This window comes from Sceloporus undulatus, chromosome 1 (genome assembly GCF_019175285.1).
Source record: "Sceloporus undulatus isolate JIND9_A2432 ecotype Alabama chromosome 1, SceUnd_v1.1, whole genome shotgun sequence".
NCBI classification, from domain to species: Eukaryota; Metazoa; Chordata; class Lepidosauria; order Squamata; family Phrynosomatidae; genus Sceloporus; species Sceloporus undulatus.
In genome coordinates, this window is record NC_056522.1 from 70,672,681 (window position 1) to 70,690,845 (window position 18,165).

Sequence of the window (18,165 nt, forward strand, 5' to 3'; positions counted from 1 at the left end):
AGCCACACTCCACACTTAGAAAACAGCAGAGCCATAGAAGAAAGCAACCCAGCATCCCCAAACCAGAAAATGCAAGCCTATGGTGAGACTCTCTGTCCCACATGGGACCAAAGGAAAACTTTTAAAAGCCACACTCCACACTTTGAAAACAGGACAGCCATGAAGAAATCAAAGCAGCAAATGAAGCCCATCATCCCCAATTCAGAGCATGCCACCCTAAAAGAAAAAAAAAACCCCAAAAAATCAAGCAAGCACATCAAGGCCATAATCCACACATTAGAGCATGGCACCCTAAAAGAAAAAAAAAAAACCCAAAAAATCAAGCAAGCACATCAAGGCCATAATCCCCAAATCAGAGCATGCCAGTAGCAAAACCCACAATCCACACTTTGAAAAAAAAAACAACAACAACCCAGCACCCCACAGCAAAAGCATGGTCACACTGTCTCACCCCAGTCCACCCCACAAGAAGAAGGTAAAAATCCATCAACCTACCGGTAGAGAAATTGCTGATCGCCGGTCTTGATCCGAAGATATGGCAAAAGCCACAAAAATTCCAAAGGCAGAAGGCCAGGAAAAGTCCGAACCTCGAGTGCAACCAAGTTAGAGCGCCAAAGAGACTCTTTCTCAGCAGTCCACAGGGCCAGACAAAGGGGGCAGATCAATGGAAGCCGGCTTTTATTTCTCAAGGCAAGCCACCCCCCCCAATTTCGTTAGCCAATCCAATTGATTGGCTTGATTTCGCAAGCCAATCACTGCTGCTAACGAAATTCAAAATTCGCACCAAAGCTAACCCTAACCGTTAGCCCTGGAAATCCCTGGAAAGCCAGTAGATGCACTTTGCATCATTTGAATTTCGCGCCGAAAAGAATTTCGTAACCCGAAAAATCTTTCGTAACCCGAAACAGTTTTTTCCAAGCCGCGAATTTCGTATCCCGAAAAATTCGTAACCCGATCATTTCGTATCCCGGGGTACCAGTGTATCTATTCATTTCAGCATTTAGTTGTGCTTGCCACATGACCACAGGGTTGTCTTTTACAGTACTGGCTCCCTTGGTTTAGTAGCAGAGATGAGCATAATAATAATAATAACAACAACAACAATAATAATATTTTCCCGCCTCTTCCAGGTGGATCGAGGCAGGATTACAATCTAATATAAGTATACAACTACAAAACTCATCAATAAAATATATAAACATTTAACAGTTTAACCGTTTAACAATTAAACACACTATCGAAGTGACAGTGGGAATAGAGGTATTCCAATCCTAATGTATTTCATACAGAGTCAGGTGGGTATGCTTGCTAGAAGAGATCCGTCTTAACTGCTCTCTTAAACATCTCCAAGTAGGTAGAGAGGGGGATCTCTTCCGGGAGACTGTTCCATAAACTAGAAGTGGCTGCAGTGAAAGCTCTTAGGGAAGTTGAAGCTAGTCTGGTTGTTCTTAATTCCAGCAGGTTCTTCCCCAATATTCTGAGAGTGCGGGGCGGATTATGTAGCATGGCCCCCTAAAGTCGGACATGACTTGACAATCATGTCAAATGGGAAAATGTTACCTTTATCTACATCTAGAAGTGATCACATTACATCAATATTAAAATCACTGTACTGGCTGGCAATTAGTTTCTGGCTACAAAGTGTTGGGTATTACCTAAGCCCTAGATGGTTTGGGTCAAGATACCTATCAGATCACTTCCTCCTCCCCTATAATCCACATACAGGTCTCCTGAGAAACACTTACTCCAGTCAGCCAGGACTAGGTTGGCAACTGTCACCCAGAAGACTTTTTCTTCAGCCGCCCTTAGACTGGAAGAACCTGTTGGAAGAGATTTGATAGCTAAATATCATGTCTGAATTTAAAACAGCATTAAAGACCTTTCCCTTCCAGCAGGCCTATCCAGATGATTTTCAAATAATGAATTTAAATTATGCATTTTAACCTATGGCCCGTTCCGCACAGGCCTTTGCGGTGCCCCCGTCACGTGCTAGGGGTTGGCTGAGGACCTAGCGTCCATACCGGCCTCACCCCTAGCACGTGATGGGGGCGTAAAAATGTCCGCGCCCTATACAATACACGGGCACAGCCATTTTTACGTGCCAGACGCTTAGCGTCCGCACGTAGCGTCGTGAAAATGACGCGTCGAGTGCGCCATTGGCACCTCGTCACGTCATTTCCGTGACGCAAGAAGAAGCACCATTTTGGCACTTCTTTTTAGCTGTGCCGGGAAGCCTCATGGTTTGGCCGCTGGGGCTTCTTGGCGCAGCTAATGACAGCTCAAGCAGAGCGCCACTTTTCGGAGTTCTGTAACGCGCCAATGAATTGATAGTTTTAATATATATTAGTCTTGTATGTTCTTTTAAACTGTGTTTTAACTGGTGTATATGTTTTAAACTGATAAATGTTGTATTTTATTTTGTTTGTTATCTGCCTCAATCTGTAGGGTTAACAAACCCCGTACAGGTCTGAAGACACATTTGTTTTCATAGGCATTCCCTGAATTTTAGTTGTAGGTTTGGGGCTTGACATGCAATTTTATTTTTTGCTTATTGGTTGTTTTTATCATTGACTTTTTTGAGCCAGGATCCAATAGTATACAGAGTGAATTGAAGTGCTTTTATTAGTAGAACTGGAAGGAGTACCCCCCGCTCCCTGACAACCCCTATTTGTCTCCAGCACCTGGGTCAGAGATGTGGGAAATCTTTCAGAAAGGCATTTGCTTTTATTTTATTGACTTTTATTGGTTTTTGGTATTTTTGGTTTTTTGCACAAGATTGAGAGAGTAGATGACAAATCTGGCAAGTGGTTTGGTTTTTGTTTGTTTGTTTGTTTGTTTGTTTTTGTTTTTTTGGACTGATAAATGATTTGGGAGTCCCAACCACCATGAATTTATCTAATCCCCTTAAAATCTGTCCAAGTTAGCATCTGTCATTACATCTTGTGACACTAAGTCACAAGTATAATTACTTGGTGAATTTCACAGCCACAATATATTTTATCCACACCATTCTAATTAATTTGTATCATATAGCAACTTGACAACTATTCACTCCTAACTCTGGGTCATCTTAAAACACCAGTCCAAGTACAGATCCCTGGGAAAACCATATCCCATTGTGAGAAATTATCATTTATTCCTATTCTCTGCTTCATGTTCTTTAACTGGTTTTCAGTCCACAAAAAGACTGCTCATTTTATCCCATGATTATCAAATTGCTCTTAGTTAGGAATTTTTGGAAGTCCAAATAAAAATATCTAGTGATTCACTCCTATCTGTACATGTGTTGATGCTTCGTTAGTGAGGTGGGACTTACTTTTGCAGAAGCTACAGTATGTTGATGCTTAAGTACCCAGATTTGCCTGAGTTTTCCCCACTCTTCCCATCATCACCCCAATATCTTATTTCCAATACCCCTGTGCGTTCATGTTGGTTTGCTCTCCACCTTGCTACTTATTTAACCTATGCTAGCTTTGTTCCCTTGCCTGCCTGCTCTCCCTTTTCCATCCTTCCCACTCTTTTTTGTCACTGTACTTTCTCGCCATCCTGGTGTTTATCAGCTTTTCCATCTTCTAATTTTTTCAAGACAGATTAAAAAATCATTGTAGTAAAGATAGGTAGGAATTTAGAAACTTCCTTTCAGAGATGGAGAGGAAAAGTCACTTTATTTTCATGTGTCTTGATCTTTTGATTGCAGGCAATGGTGGCTTGCTATCCAGGCAATGGGACAGGATACGTGCGCCATGTTGATAATCCAAATGGAGATGGAAGATGTGTCACATGTATATATTACCTTAATAAAGATTGGGATGCCAAGGTAATTTCTGCTTCAGAGAGGGTTTTGCATGCTTGATCAGACAATGATTTTTGAAGTCATTCAAATAAATATATGTTTAGTTACTGAAGAATAATGTATACAGTTTCTTTCATGCCTTCTGAAGAGACTCTTTTGAAAATATATGGTAAACACATACTACGAGCTCATAGCAAATTGTTGGTCTCCACAGGATCTCATTGTAGTGTTTGGATTGCAGACTTCCTGTTTATGTTTTTTATCTAGGATCCAAATATATATTTACTCAAGTATTATGTTAATATAAAGACATGCAGATCTCACTCACTTCGCTGCAGTCTTTTTGTGCACTTCTAGTAAATATTTGAATCTCAGATTACATTTTATAATAATAAAAATCCATGTACCTCTCGTGCCATAAAAGTTGTGAAGTGACTCATGTGTCCATATGGAAAAATATTCTTGGTTCAATATTTAAATTATAGGGCACTTTCAAACAAATCGCTTCCAACTGCTGTAGTCAAACATATATTGTATATAGATCATTTTCACTATTGTTTTCTACAGGGGAAGAAAGTCAGAATTGAATTTTAAGCCTATTAATTTGACATTCCTTTGTTTTAACCTTGGTTTCTTCTTTCTGTTTTCAGTGAGTCACACATATAGGTTGTTCTGCACCTGTGCAGAGATTCTCAGAAAATTCTTAATTTATGCCAAGCACATTTTGATGATGTGTCTATAATCTTATTATTACCCTCAGTTACTTTTCATCTGCTGCATTATTATCAGTATGTCAGGAATGTCTCCAGTAGTGTTTCCTTCATTCTTCCTCAATAATAATAATAATAATAATAATAATAATAATAATAATAATAATAATATTTCTATCCCGCTTTTTGTCAGGCAATCAAAGCGGCGTACAACAGGTTAAAATACATCCATATATACATAATGCCCCCCTTAAAACAAGATTAAACAACGTAAGATTAAAAACTACATATTAAAACTGACTACGCTAAATAAAAATCATCATGGGCAGAGTTCACTGGATAGAAAGTCTTATTTGTGGCTGAGCATTTTATTCCGGGAAGGCTTGCCGGAAGAGATCCGTCTTAATGGCCTTTTTTAAAGCTCTCTAGATCAGTAATTTGATGGATCTCATCCGGCAGAGCATTCCATAAGTTGGGAGCGACTGCAGAGAATGGCCTCTGGAAGGTCGCCGTCAACCTGGTCTTTAAGGGCTGTAATAAATTCCTCCCAGTATTTTGGCTTTTGCCTCTTTGTCATCCTGTAATGTACAGAGTTAATAGTGGTTGATCCCCTGTTAGAAAAAGTTCACAAATCTCTGGGCTTCTCTAGACAGTGTCCAATTCATAGCCATATAGTATAGGGGGAGATCTTTGACTCTTCCCCCCCAGCACTGACTTCTCAAGACTGTTCACTGTAACTTTTCCCACTGAACTTGTGTAGTTTGTGATCCTCTCCCTTGCCATCAGGGTCCCTGTTGGTTCATCCTATCTAGGTGCTGATCAGAGTCTTGGAGATGACGTCCCTTGTCCTTGATTTTGATTTTTGTTGTCTAACTATGGATCTGATTGGTCATACTAGCATCATTTCTGGCACTCTCCATCTCAGAACCCTTTTCCCATCCACCTGTCACAGTTTCAGATATAGTGGATTCCCTTTGGACATTTCCCTACACAGCATAATGCTTATCATCACCGTGCTAGCAATGTTATGAAGAATGTATGCAAACTCCCCATCCTCTGCCAAGCCCACAATGGAATTGTCAACCCCCTTGGCCACAGTCTTGAAACGACTGATTAAGAACTGTCTGCCTCTTGCACAACCTTTGGGTTCAACAGCAGTGATTTTGGTGGCAGTTTTGTCCTTATCAATCCCAGTGTTGGACTCGCCTCCAACAGTGCACAGTTTACCCCTGATATTTACTCCTCAGGAGTCTCTGACGAGACCTACACCATTGGATGCCTATGTCAAAGCATATTGAATCTGAAGATGATGATTATTGCTTTCACCAAGTGCCCAAGTTAGAGGCAGGAATCCTGTCTCCGTCTCCTTTAGAGGACTTCTTGACTTGCTCAGAGGACCTTCTGCTTTACTCTGAACAACTGCTCAAGAGTGGCAGAGGTCCTTAATACTGAAATGAAAATGTCCCCATGCACTTTCCCCATTTCCCTTGGGAATGTGGATCGTAGTGAAATGAGCCCATTGTGTTTTAATCACCAGTGCTGGCCCTGACAGCTGCATCACTACTGTGGTTGGCTTGAGGATGCTGTTGCGGCCTCCCATCTCATCCAGACTTTATGCAGAATGATGAGAAAGTGTGTCACTCAGATTTTCAGACACCACATAGAGAATTTGACTAGAAAGAAAAATTCAAAGAAGTGATTGACATTCTTGTGGCATCTAAAAATGACCCACAAGAAAATCATGCTTGTATAAGTGGAGGCATTTCTGAGGTTTCTGGATACTCAGAACTCTCATGTTTCAGATATGAAAATGGAGGATAGTATTAGTTTCTAGCAACTTTAATAATAATAATTAAAAAAAAAGATTGAGCCTCTCTTCTATCAACGTCTGCCTGGAAGCAATCACAGCTCTTTTTCTTACAATCAGAAGAACAGTTCATGGTGCACCCACCCACAAGTGAAGGTTTTCCTCAAGAATTATGGTGATCTCTGTCCACCCTGTCCATCTTTAGTGCCAATGTTGATCTTCCAAGGTTTCCTCACAGGTCTTATGGGGAAGCCCTTTAAACCCATTGCAACTTGTGCTTTACCCTCTGAAAACTACCATCTTAGTGATGATCATGTCAGCTAGAAGAGCAAGTGAGTTGACAGCTTTCCATTGCAACACTCTCTTCCCCCATTTTGGCCTGGTGTTTTTATGACCTATCATTTTCCTGCCTTAAGTACTGTCTCAGTTTCACTTGTCTCAGGAAGTAGTATTGCCAGTTTTCTTTCACAATCCCCCCAAATCCATTGAATTGGTATTGGATTCTTTAGATGTGCAGAAGATTGTCTCATTTTGTGTAAATAGGCCAAAGAGTTTCTAGTCCTCCAATGGGTTCTTTATATAGTATTGAAGCCCTCAGAAATGGGTACCTCCCTCTTCCCCAATGCATTTCAAATTGGGCTATCACCAACATTAGCATATGTAATAGCCAAAGAACCCACTGCCTTCTTCAGTCAGGAGCGATTCTGCAAGAGGTATGGCTGCATCTATAATGCTTCTTTCTAATGTTCCACTGGTAGACATTTGTAAAACAGCAACTCAGACACAACCCTTCATATTCATTAAGTTTTGCAGTCTCGATGTCAGGGACCACAGAGAGGCTACATTTGAGAAATTTATTTCCTCATCTGTATGCTAGTAACAACCACCCTGCTCCAGATTAGATCATTTTGCTGTTCACTCATATGTGTGGATCACCGAAACCATTAGGAAGGACAGGTTACTTACCTGTAACTTGGTTCTTGGAATGGTAGTCTGTGAGCTCACACAGTCTCTGCTCATCTCCATAATACTGTCATCTGTCTCTCTTCATTCATATTTTTACTATGTGCTGAAGCATATGGTAAAAGTAGGTAATGAATGGGAACTGAGGAAAAGAGCATACACACTGTGGACAAGGCACAGTTATTTTGCTGAGCTCTAGAAATTTCCAGTAGGCTCTGCACAAATGCAAAACAAGCCATATCTGTCAGCTCATGAATGACCATTCAAAGAACCACAGTTATACTGTATATAAGCAAACTGTCCTTCTAAATTTTAATCCTAAAGATTATGAGGTTACTAGGAAGACTAAAGAAAGGGAAGTGAAAATACTACAGTTACTTGTCACACAACAAATATAAGTTACACAGTAGAACTGTCAGATTTTTGAACTGTTTGTGCAGTTTTACTTGCTAGTTAATAATGTTAGTGCAGATATTTTGATTAAAATTTATATGCATGAACAACCTAAACTCCATCATCACTACCTAGACCTTTTGCTTCTTTAAAAAAACACATGTTTTTGGTATTTCAGAAATTCATATTATGAGTATTGAATCAGTAAACATGCATTAAAACACAGCTGTTAAAATATCCTGCAAAAATGTGAGAAAAATAAATGTTGTAATAATAACTTCTGTCCTTACTAACTAATTTTGTAAGAGCCAGTAAAAGAACTTTCAAGACAGATTATTTTACCTATGGTTGTTCTTCTTTCAATCTTTATAAAAAGGAAAGCTTATTGGCTGCTTTTTAGTTAACCTAGAAGTTCTTAGATTAAGGGAAGCTGTTTGTAGTGCTGTTAATTCCTTAAAACTGTTTATAGCAACTGTTAATGTGAAATGCTGTTCTTGTTTTTAAAGGTAAGTGGAGGTATTCTTCGAATATTTCCAGAAGGCAAAGCCCAGTTTGCTGACATTGAACCTAAATTTGATAGACTGCTGTTTTTCTGGTCTGACCGCCGCAACCCTCATGAAGTGCAGCCTGCATTTGCTACACGGTAAGATGAATGAATGTTTGCATGTAGACTTGTACATTTACAAAATAGGTGGGAACTAAAAACCTGTCAATGTTGTCCTGTATTTTTTTTTTTCAAAAATAGATTAATTCTTCTTTGGAAAGTAATGAGTAAACAAGGCCTCAATAGTTCCCCTGCTTATTCAGAATGTATAACTTATGCTTATCCAGCCTTGGGAGTGGGAGGGCAAACTTAGATTGATCAGCATCATGCTGCACTGGTGTTAGTTATAAACCAATAAAAGCCATTTTTTTACTCACTGTATTAGATATATCAAACTAGGAAAAGTAAGTTCATGTTGCTATGTGTTGTTGTAACTTGTTTTTGCCTCAGGACAATTGAATCCCTGCACATTTAGTGTTTCATGTCAAAAACATTTAAATTCAGTATATACAGTGAATGAAGATGAAGGGATTGATCAGGGAGGCAAGTCACTAAATATGGAAATGTTGGCATACATGTTTGGCTTTGATTTTGTAAGATTGAAAGGGGGAATAAAATACTTTAATGTTTAAGATCTTGTTATTGCTAATGTGAATTTCCTTAGTGTATGCATTGGAAGCTGTATTTGAAACCATTGTGAACACATTTTTGGTTAACCACAGCTTTAAAAAAATGAACTGGCTTTTTAAAAAAATCCTGTATATGTGCATGTGGGTGATAGTAAAGAAAATAATGTCTTATGTGACTCTTGAAATCAGTGCTTACAATCTAGTGCTTGATTGTAAATGTAAGAATCTAGCTTGAGTCTTCTAGATAGATCACATGAAATCAACACATAAGTAAATAACTGATGAATAGATCTACTCCAGTTTGGGACTAATGATAAGACACTTAACACATTTATTACTACAGCAGATTAGAAATGTCCAATTTTCTGAATAATTGGTTCTCAGTGTTGACAGGTAATTGTTTTGATACGGAACAAATGTTAAAATTTGTTATCGGATCGTATTCTGTTCATGTGAATAGTGGTGTCATTTGCTTTGCTTATAGCATGTACATACACAGTCCTACATGTAACATTACATTTCCTCAGTCTACCCTTCCAGTTGGACTGCCTTTATTAGGATCTTCTATTCATTTTATTTTCGGTTAGGCTCTGGTCAGTCTTGCCTATAATGATAAGTGTCTCCTAATGAGTAAAACCATGAGTTCCACTTCACTGAGTCTATTATCCTCTCATTCGACAGGTATAGTGGTACTCCTGTGGGGGTCTGTATGTTATAGCTGGATCTGGTAAAACAAACTATCTTGAACTTGCAAATGTTTTTACATGAGCTCATGCACATGTTTTTTTGTAATGTTTCTATTGGCATTTAATGTAAATAGGTTTTGTATCATGGCAGTGCTGGCCAATACCAGATCTGTGATTTTTAAAGTCCATTTAAAAAATCATTTATGCTTTAATGGTGGCTTGAAGAGGATCTCATAAAAATCATGCACAATCATGATGATCCTTTTTTGATTTACTAAATCTCATTAGCCACATAGTCCTGTGACAGTCATTTTGGAATTTTCCCCACAAGACTTTTGAATCTTTGAAAATCTGCACATGGAGCTAAAAAGGTTGTGGACTCATGATATATTATCAACAAGAGACTCATTCTGCAAACTAGTAATTTATCAGTCATTTATAGAACTTCTTGCAAACTAGCCAGTTCTTGGCTGAGAAATGCTTCTGGTTAGCTATATTACTTACAAGGGAAAAATTGTAAAATACAGTCGGCCTTCTCCTTACATGGGAGATCCATTCCGGATCCCCCTGCATAATGTGCTCGAGCCCCATAAGAAATAATGGGGCACGTGCATGTGGCAGCACAGTGCGTGCGTGCCAAAGGCACACGCACTATTGTTCTCCCTGCGCGGCTTCCGCATAAGCTGGAAACCGCATAAAATGCATCTGCATGTGGCACGGGCGCACTATACTCTTTGTCTTTTGAAATGTTTTTCCTGGGCATACTTCCACACTGTTGAGATATGAGCTATTGGCCTGACCAGCTGGTAGAAATGTTATTGCAGGGGGAGAAGTTTTGGAAGTGCCATGGGAGGTCTTTACAGAAGCCCTGATGTCCACTAGCACCATGTAGGAGAAGGTAGCAGCATACAGAATGAGAAATGGTTTGGGCATAATCGTTTGTCAAATGTCCCTGAAAAAATATTTCAGTGACTTTGTGTTTAATAGTATATTCCTGCGTTGTCTCGTTCTTTTAAAGGTACGCAATAACAGTGTGGTATTTTGATGCAGATGAACGAGCTCGTGCTAAAGAAAAATACTTAACAGGTAACTAATTTCCCTATGTTCACACTTTTGTTCTCTTCTTAATAGAAGAAACTATTTCTTACCATGCACACATAAGAATGTAACATTCAACAGCACCTCCTGAGTACAGTGACCATTACAGCTGCACTTAATAAATGAACTTCTATGTTTAGCAGTGAAATACAGATAGCTTTAATTTCATTATATCTTGTAACTCACCCCAATGGCTCAAGCTCTTTCTTGTTCCCTTATTATCACCAGAACCTAGTGCAGTCAGAGAACAATATGTTGAAATATATGATCTAGAACAAATTAAGCAACAAGTCTGTTGAAATGTACCCTTTATTTAGCATTAACAGTCAAATCATGTCAACCAAGGAAACGAGAGTTATGAGAAACGTATTACAAATGGACTATTGCAAAGATAGACACTTCTATGGATAATGGGATGCATTTCACCTGGCAAGGTCCCACAACACTCACAGCATCATTATATCTTGGTTGCATAGTGACAGTAAACCTGTGTTTTCCTTTAAGAACAGATCGTGTGGTTAGTACATGTACATTGTTTTAAAAATGGAAATGTATTCAACAGAATCCTGTCTTTTTAAAGAGTGGGATACGCTCTGTGCATCTTGTTTTTAAAGAAAAATGGCAGCCTCCTCCACCACCCTCTTTTTTCTCCCTTGGATGCGAGAATTTGGCACCATGGCAGTATCAATGGATAGCAGAGAAATTCCTATTTATTATTTGGTTTCTATCCTGCCTTTCTCCCAGCATGGGACTGAAGATAGTGTACATCATTTGATAACAAAGTACAATTTAAAAAAAACCTCTTAATACTAAAGTTGAAACACAGTTAAGTTAACTTTCATTTAAAAAACACAAATTAAAACCACAAGTTGGGAATAGCATTTAAAAAAAGACTTTTAAAATATAATAAAATACAAATACTATACCACCACCACTAAAAGCTAAAAACAAAAACAAAAAAGTGGAACTGCAAGCAGCCCACTGAGTGGATGTTATCTACTTCTGGATTAGACTTATCTAGGATAACTTGATAAACATGAAAAATTGGTTTCAACTGATCTTTGTTATATAAAATTACTACCTTAATAATCCTTACATACCTGCTTCTTCTTCACTCCATGCTATTTCCTGTAGCACCTACCCTCTCCAAAATCTGAGAATCCATTGGGCTAGATGAGGGGTGGGCAGTTATGGTCCTCCAGATGTTGCCAAATTTTAAATTCCATGATCCTTTAGTATTGGCTGGCGGTGATCTAGTCCATCAACATTTGGTGGGCCACAGTCGCCCATCCATGAGTTACTGTTATAATAGAGAAAGTGCAGAATGCACTGCATTGACTGCATGGTTCCACTGTGCACATTGACAGAATTAACTACCAACATTATAACAATAATAATAAAAATTTATACTCTGCCTCTCTCAGTGGATCGAGGGGGCTTACATATATAAAACATATAACATAATATTCATAAAATAATAAATAACATAAAATTAAACCCTTCTATCCCCTTATCCAGTGATGGCGAACCTTTTATAGACCGAGTGCCCAAACTGCAACCCAGACCCCACTTATTTATTGGTAAGTGCCACGTCCCTCTGGCTTTCTAGTAATAAACTCTGGCAAACTCTGTGCTAGGGTGACAGCATGTGTGCCCACAGAGAGGACTCTTGGCACGCGTGCCATAGGTTCACCACCACTGCGCATTATCCAGCCCAACCCATAAACTTACATATTACACAATTCACATAATAACAACATTAAAATCTAAAAACCATTAAAACATTTGTGAGAGGGCTTCATGGGGTATGATAATGGTGATCCACGATATTAAATTCTAGGACATAGGTGCAGTATGGTCAGTCAGGGAAGGCGGCGGCCATCAGAAGAGATCTGTCTTGACTGCCTTTTTAAACCTGTCAAGATTCGTAATTTGACAGATCTCTTCTGACAGGCCATTCCATAAGTTAGGAGTGGCCGATGAGAAAGCCCATTGGGTAACCATAGCCAGCCTTGTTTTAGTAGGCTGTAATAGGTTCTTTCCAGAGGACCTGAGCATGCGGGCCACTTCTAACTCCCAACTATCTGGATGTTGTTACATAATTTGATAGCTGCTCCCAAGGTTCACGCTGCTCCCATGGTTGCCACTGAAATCCAGAGGCAGCTCCAGCAACTTTATGTAATGTAGGAAGGTGGCAGAATGCTCTCCTGTTGCCTGGCGCCCCACAGGCTGGCATGGCAGTGTCTCCTTCCTTTCTCTTATTGAAGGTTAGAAATACTGAGGGGTTGGGTTGGGTTAGGTTGAGTTGAAGTTCAGCATTGGTGGCAGCAGAAACCACTGAAACAGCCATTTACATTTACCATTCCTGTTTTAGTATATTGTTCTCTTAATTGTGGTATTAATAAATAAATAAATTTGCTTTTTACCATTCAGACTAAAAGCAAATTTGTTAGTCAAAAGAAAAACTTAGAATTTATTAGGTCAGCTAAAAGCCACAAAGTACTGTGCGAGCTTTCAAGTTCTCCAGAACTGTTCATGAAATAAGATGTCATAGCCCAGTGGGGGGGAGTGGTTGAGGTTTAAGCCAAGGAGGCTGTATCTGGTTGGAGTTTTAAAATGAAAAGTCAAAAAAGGCTTTAGATGTTCAGATTAGGCTGTTCCATGAATTGGGATGGTATCTGGGACTCTCCCAAGAAGTACTGGGAAGGAGAAAAGAAAGAGGGAGAAAGGTTTCTTGGTTGATGATTAGTTTTGGAGAACTTGAAATCTTCCAAAATATTTTGTGGCTTTTCAGTTGGATCATAAAATGGTATTACTCTTAAATCTAATGTTCATACACATTAAGCCTCTTGTCAAATCACAGCACCAGTTGAGAAATTAGCTAGTTTGTAAGGGTAAAAATCAGAGTTAACCAATTGGGGGGAATAAGGATAAGAGGAAATTGGACAAGATAGCATCTTCTGTTCAGCCAACAGAAAAGCTCAACTGCATTAAGGCTTTCATAAGAGGCTTTTGCTAAATTCCTTATTTAATGTACGTTTTCTGTTGCAACAATTAAGGTGGTAATGACAGTTTTAGAAGAGACTACCCTGGGCATCTAAAATCTTGAAGATATTGAGATGTTGTCCTGTTAACCCCTAGAACAGGGGTAGGCAACCTGCGGCCCGCGGGCCGGATGCGGCCCGGCAAGGCCTTGGGACCGGCCCCAGCCTGGTCCTGCCGCCGATTGCCGCCGAGGCCTTTGGGGGGCAATTGTCTATAGAAGCCTCAGAAACATGCATTTATATTAACATTTTTTAAAAATCAGCAAATTTTTTTGCGTGTGCTCCATTTTTTTAAAAAAAGTGTCTTCCATTTGAAAATTTTGTCCTACATTTGTCCTGGCTTATTTATATATTTAATTTTTTTTTTAATTATTTAATTATTTATTTTTTGGCTTCGGCCCCCCAGTTGTCTGAGGGACAGCAACCCGGCCCCCGGCTCAAAAAGGTTGCCTACCCCTGCCCTAGAATATTCATGTGTTTAATTTAAATAAAAAGTGTCCTCATTCTCTCAAAAGTATGTGTTGTATCATATTTAGAAGTCCTAGAACAGTGGTTCCCAAACTTTGATCCTCCAGTTTTTTTGGGCTCCAAGCAATTTGGCTAACATACAGGAATTCTGGGAGCTGAAGTCCAAGACATCCAGAGGACCAAAGTTTGGGAACCATTGCCCTGGAACATGCATTTAATGTAATCTTTCCCCATTTAATAATCTCCCCCCTTTTTTTTTTTCAGGTGAAAAGGGTGTGAGGGTTGAGCTCAACAAACCTTCTGATTCAAATGGGAAAGACCTTCTATAAAGCCTTTGATCTAGCAATTCCTTGGCTCTTCTCCCTGCTCCCAAACAGTCCTTGGCACTGTCTATAACTTTTGAATGTGAATAATAAGATAAAGGAAAATCAACGCCAAATCAACACTTGGAATAAATAAATAATAGGTTTCAGTGTTGCATCAAATGGATTTTGTAATTGCTGAAGCATTGTACTACATGATTGTGACTTCAGTTCTGTGACTGCTTATATGAAGATAAGCATTGAGAAGAAACAGCTTACACATGAAGTGCCCTACACAGAAGATTTTGATCATTCATATTTTGCCATTCAGTCATCCAGCTCAATGTTACTCATCTTCCTCTTTTAAAAAAAAAAGGAAAGTGGTAAAGATCTGAATTTTTTAATTTTATTATTTTGAATAACCAGGTTCAACTGATCAAAATTAAGCAAAACAAAACATTATTCCACAGAATACCATTTATCTGGGTTTTTTTTTAAATTGCTATTCACACTGTTACCTTACCATGTAAAACCTAATTTAAATAAGAATTGCCAGTAACTGATGATCACTTTGTCTTTTCATTTAAAATCCAAAAAGGAGCACTTTAATTACTATCTGAACCCAATTGTTTTTATTTTCATATCTTACACTAATTTGAACATTTTAAAAAGATTGCTGCTGTATTGTGTTCTCTGAAACTTTTTAAAAACTGAAACAGATGCCTATCTCGCTGTCAATTACTTTGTTAAATTTGTGGTTTTATATGTTGAATGCAGAGAGCAAGCATTCTGTATCTTGTCTCATTTGGGTTTTCTAAGTGACTGGCTTGCACTAAGTGGACTTGACGCTATCCGTACTGTCCTTGCTATTGAAAACCATGGGTACAATCCATTGGGAATTTCATCTGTGAAAGTCACTTGATAGAAGTGAAAATCAAAAATTCATTTCAAGAATGCAGCTGTGCTTTTGGGCAACTCCTGCTGCTTTTAGTGGGGCTTGTATAGATGAATTATCAAGTGGACAATACCCATAAGTACCATCAGATCCCTTTAATACAAGGGCTTTTCTAGGCTTTTAGATGTACCAACAAACACCCTTTCTACTACCTTGGTGGGAGTTCTCTGTTTTGACTCTTTACAAAAACGTTACTTTCTTCCACTATAAGGCAATGCAACTTAAAAACAGAGATGATGTGTTCTCTTAAAGCAGTAGTATTCCTTCTCATTTGCAGTTTAGCCAATTGATCTTACATAATGTCAAGGCTGTATTCAGTGCATTAAGACTGAAGTGCATCACTACAGCCTTAATAATCTAAAGGTTTTCATACTGCTGAGAAAGTTTAACATTGGCCTCTGATCAATATGGAGATGTTTTTGACAAGGGAAAATAATTAGTTACTTTAAGATGAAGAAGCAATAAAGTTCCCTCATCCAGGCATTTTGAAATATTTGTTTGGAAGGGATGGGTGTGTGCTCAAGAGTAACCCCTGAAGGGAAGCTTCAATTCTACCAGCCTTAGAAACATGAGCCTCCCTACATAATGTTCCATCATCTGTCCCTTGATTCCCTCACTCAAGCAGAACAATGTGAGTGTACAGAAATATTTCTGCATGTACAACTTGGACAATTTTAGCATCTGTATAGTTTGTATTATTAGAGACCTTTTCTATGGAAAGCTCAGTAATTTTTATTAAAAATAAGCTTACTATTCATGTAAAACATGAAAAAGGCGTGTGTTTAGTGACAACTGATAGAAGAGGGAAATTCAGTATTGTGATAGCATAATAGGGGAACTTGTGACAAGAGTTTTTGGGGTTTTTTTGTCCCTTCCCTCACCCCTGCAAAAAGAAGCTGTCAAAACTTTTAAGAGTTTGATTTTTCTCTTCATCCTGGTAAATCAGAAGAAAACATCTCTACTGTAAGTGCCTCTGCAAGCCTGACCAAGGAGTGTAAATCTTCTTTTCTGTCTGGTCTGCAGTGCAATGCACTGTTTTAGGCCTAAAGAACACCATTTCTAACTTTTAACTGCTTTTGTATTATGTTTGATATGTTAGAAATGCACAACATAAGCCTTTACATTTTTGTTTGTCCCTCTGTTCAAAGTATCAATGTCTTACATTTGTGCTTGCTGAGAGATTTATATGTGCTTAAATCTCTTAATTTGTTATTTACAAAAGATCACCAAACTGGGTCTTATAACAACTGTTCAGAAAACTGCTCGTGTCAGTTAAGTCTCCAGCCTTGGGTATCACCAAGCAGGAACCTACCTGTTGCAGACTATTTTTAAACTGTCTTATGCCTGTATGTGTGTTTAGTCCTGGTTAAAGATAAAGCTTCATAATGCTATCTTTATTTCATGACATTAGCCAGCTGTAAAACACAAGACTTTTATCTAGCAGGCAAAGAAATTTCAGGATTCATTTGCAGATTTCCTATGAAGTCATGTAACTTTTGAAAAACAGTGTTCATTACTGAAAGAGCTCTCAAGTTGCTTGTAAAGCTAATCTAATTAAAAGATGTATAAAGGTTCTTGAAACAATGTGGTGGTTATTTTTAATTATGTAACTTTTTTAAAGCCTACTCCACAGTACTAATTAGTAATCTGATAATATGTGTGTGTCTGTTTTTAGCAATCAGTGATATTGCAGCTGCAGTCAAGCGTCTTCTGTTAGCTTCATTTGTAAATCCTGTTTTTAATTATCTGGCTGTGATTGGTTTTTAAAGGAAAAAAGCTGAAGGCATGGGGCTGTGTGGGAGATGACTGCTAGTAACTTTACTGTCTGCTTTCACAATAACAACAGTGTCCATGCCATTGCCACTGTGCATCCCTGATGTCCTGTATCCTTCCTCTGTCATCCCTGTAGTATTGCATGTTAGCATATGCTTCGTGCTAGGTCTGTACATTTCTTTCTTCCTTCTACCTTTCTTTCTTATCTCTTACTCTGCTCATCTTTTTAAATCCCTCTATCCACATCCATTCCCTTTCTTATCTCTTTTGTCTTCTGCCAATCCACTCCTCTTTTTTCCATCTCATCATTCAGTTTCCTTGCCATGATGCATGCTGCACCACTAGGTAGTGTGCTTCAGGCAGCTTTTCTCTGCTCCTTCCTATCTCTCATATTGTTTGCTGCTCCTCATGCTTTGTGTCATTGCCACCACTGCACAGGTTGTGCTAAAGAATAGGGATGGGGGAAGCAATGAAAGAGGGTAGAAGAAAACATAGCAAACGAAAATGCTATCTGCTACATCATTTAAGGGGAAAAAAATTCTAAACAACATGTTGACTTCTTTGGGGGAAAGGTGTACAACATTCTGACTTAAGGTTTTGTTTTACAGAACATGGAGGTAACATCAGTGCATTGGTTCTGTTGTGTGTGTGTGTGTGTGTGTGTGTGCGCGCGCGCGCCTTCAGGTGGCCTGTCAGCTTATGGCAATCCCATGAATTTCATAAAGTTTTCTTAGCAAGGAGTGCTAAGACAGGGTTCCCCATGACATTCTCACAAACAAGCTTGTAAAATGTGGGCTGGACAAGGCATCCTGGAGAGAGGTTAAGAACAATAAAAAGGGCTTTTTTGGATATGTCCGCAGCAAAAGGAAGAAGAAGGAAACGGTAGGGCCACTGCATGGAGAAGATGGCAAAATGCTAACAGAAGAAAGAGAAAAGGCAGAATTACTCAACACTTTCTTTGCCTCAGTCTTCTCAGAAAAGGCAAAGGGTGCTCAACCTG

General features: G+C 38.8%; 1 protein-coding gene across 2 annotated transcripts in view; it reads left to right on the forward strand.

The window, feature by feature from the left end:
- The window catches only part of EGLN1 (egl-9 family hypoxia inducible factor 1), a 45,503-nt gene extending 28,530 nt beyond the window's left edge, over positions 1-16,973 (forward strand). Inside the window, exons 2-5 of one of the 2 annotated variants that reach the window (XM_042475678.1) lie at positions 3,698-3,817; positions 8,173-8,309; positions 10,544-10,611; positions 14,400-16,973. In XM_042475678.1, the coding sequence (XP_042331612.1) occupies positions 3,698-3,817; positions 8,173-8,309; positions 10,544-10,611; positions 14,400-14,464 (390 nt within the window). In that variant the 3' untranslated portion in view covers positions 14,465-16,973. The remainder of the gene's footprint in view (positions 1-3,697; positions 3,818-8,172; positions 8,310-10,543; positions 10,612-14,399) is intronic. The other variant, XM_042475686.1, reaches the window with a different exon arrangement.
- The last annotated feature ends 1,192 nt before the right edge of the window (positions 16,974-18,165 follow it).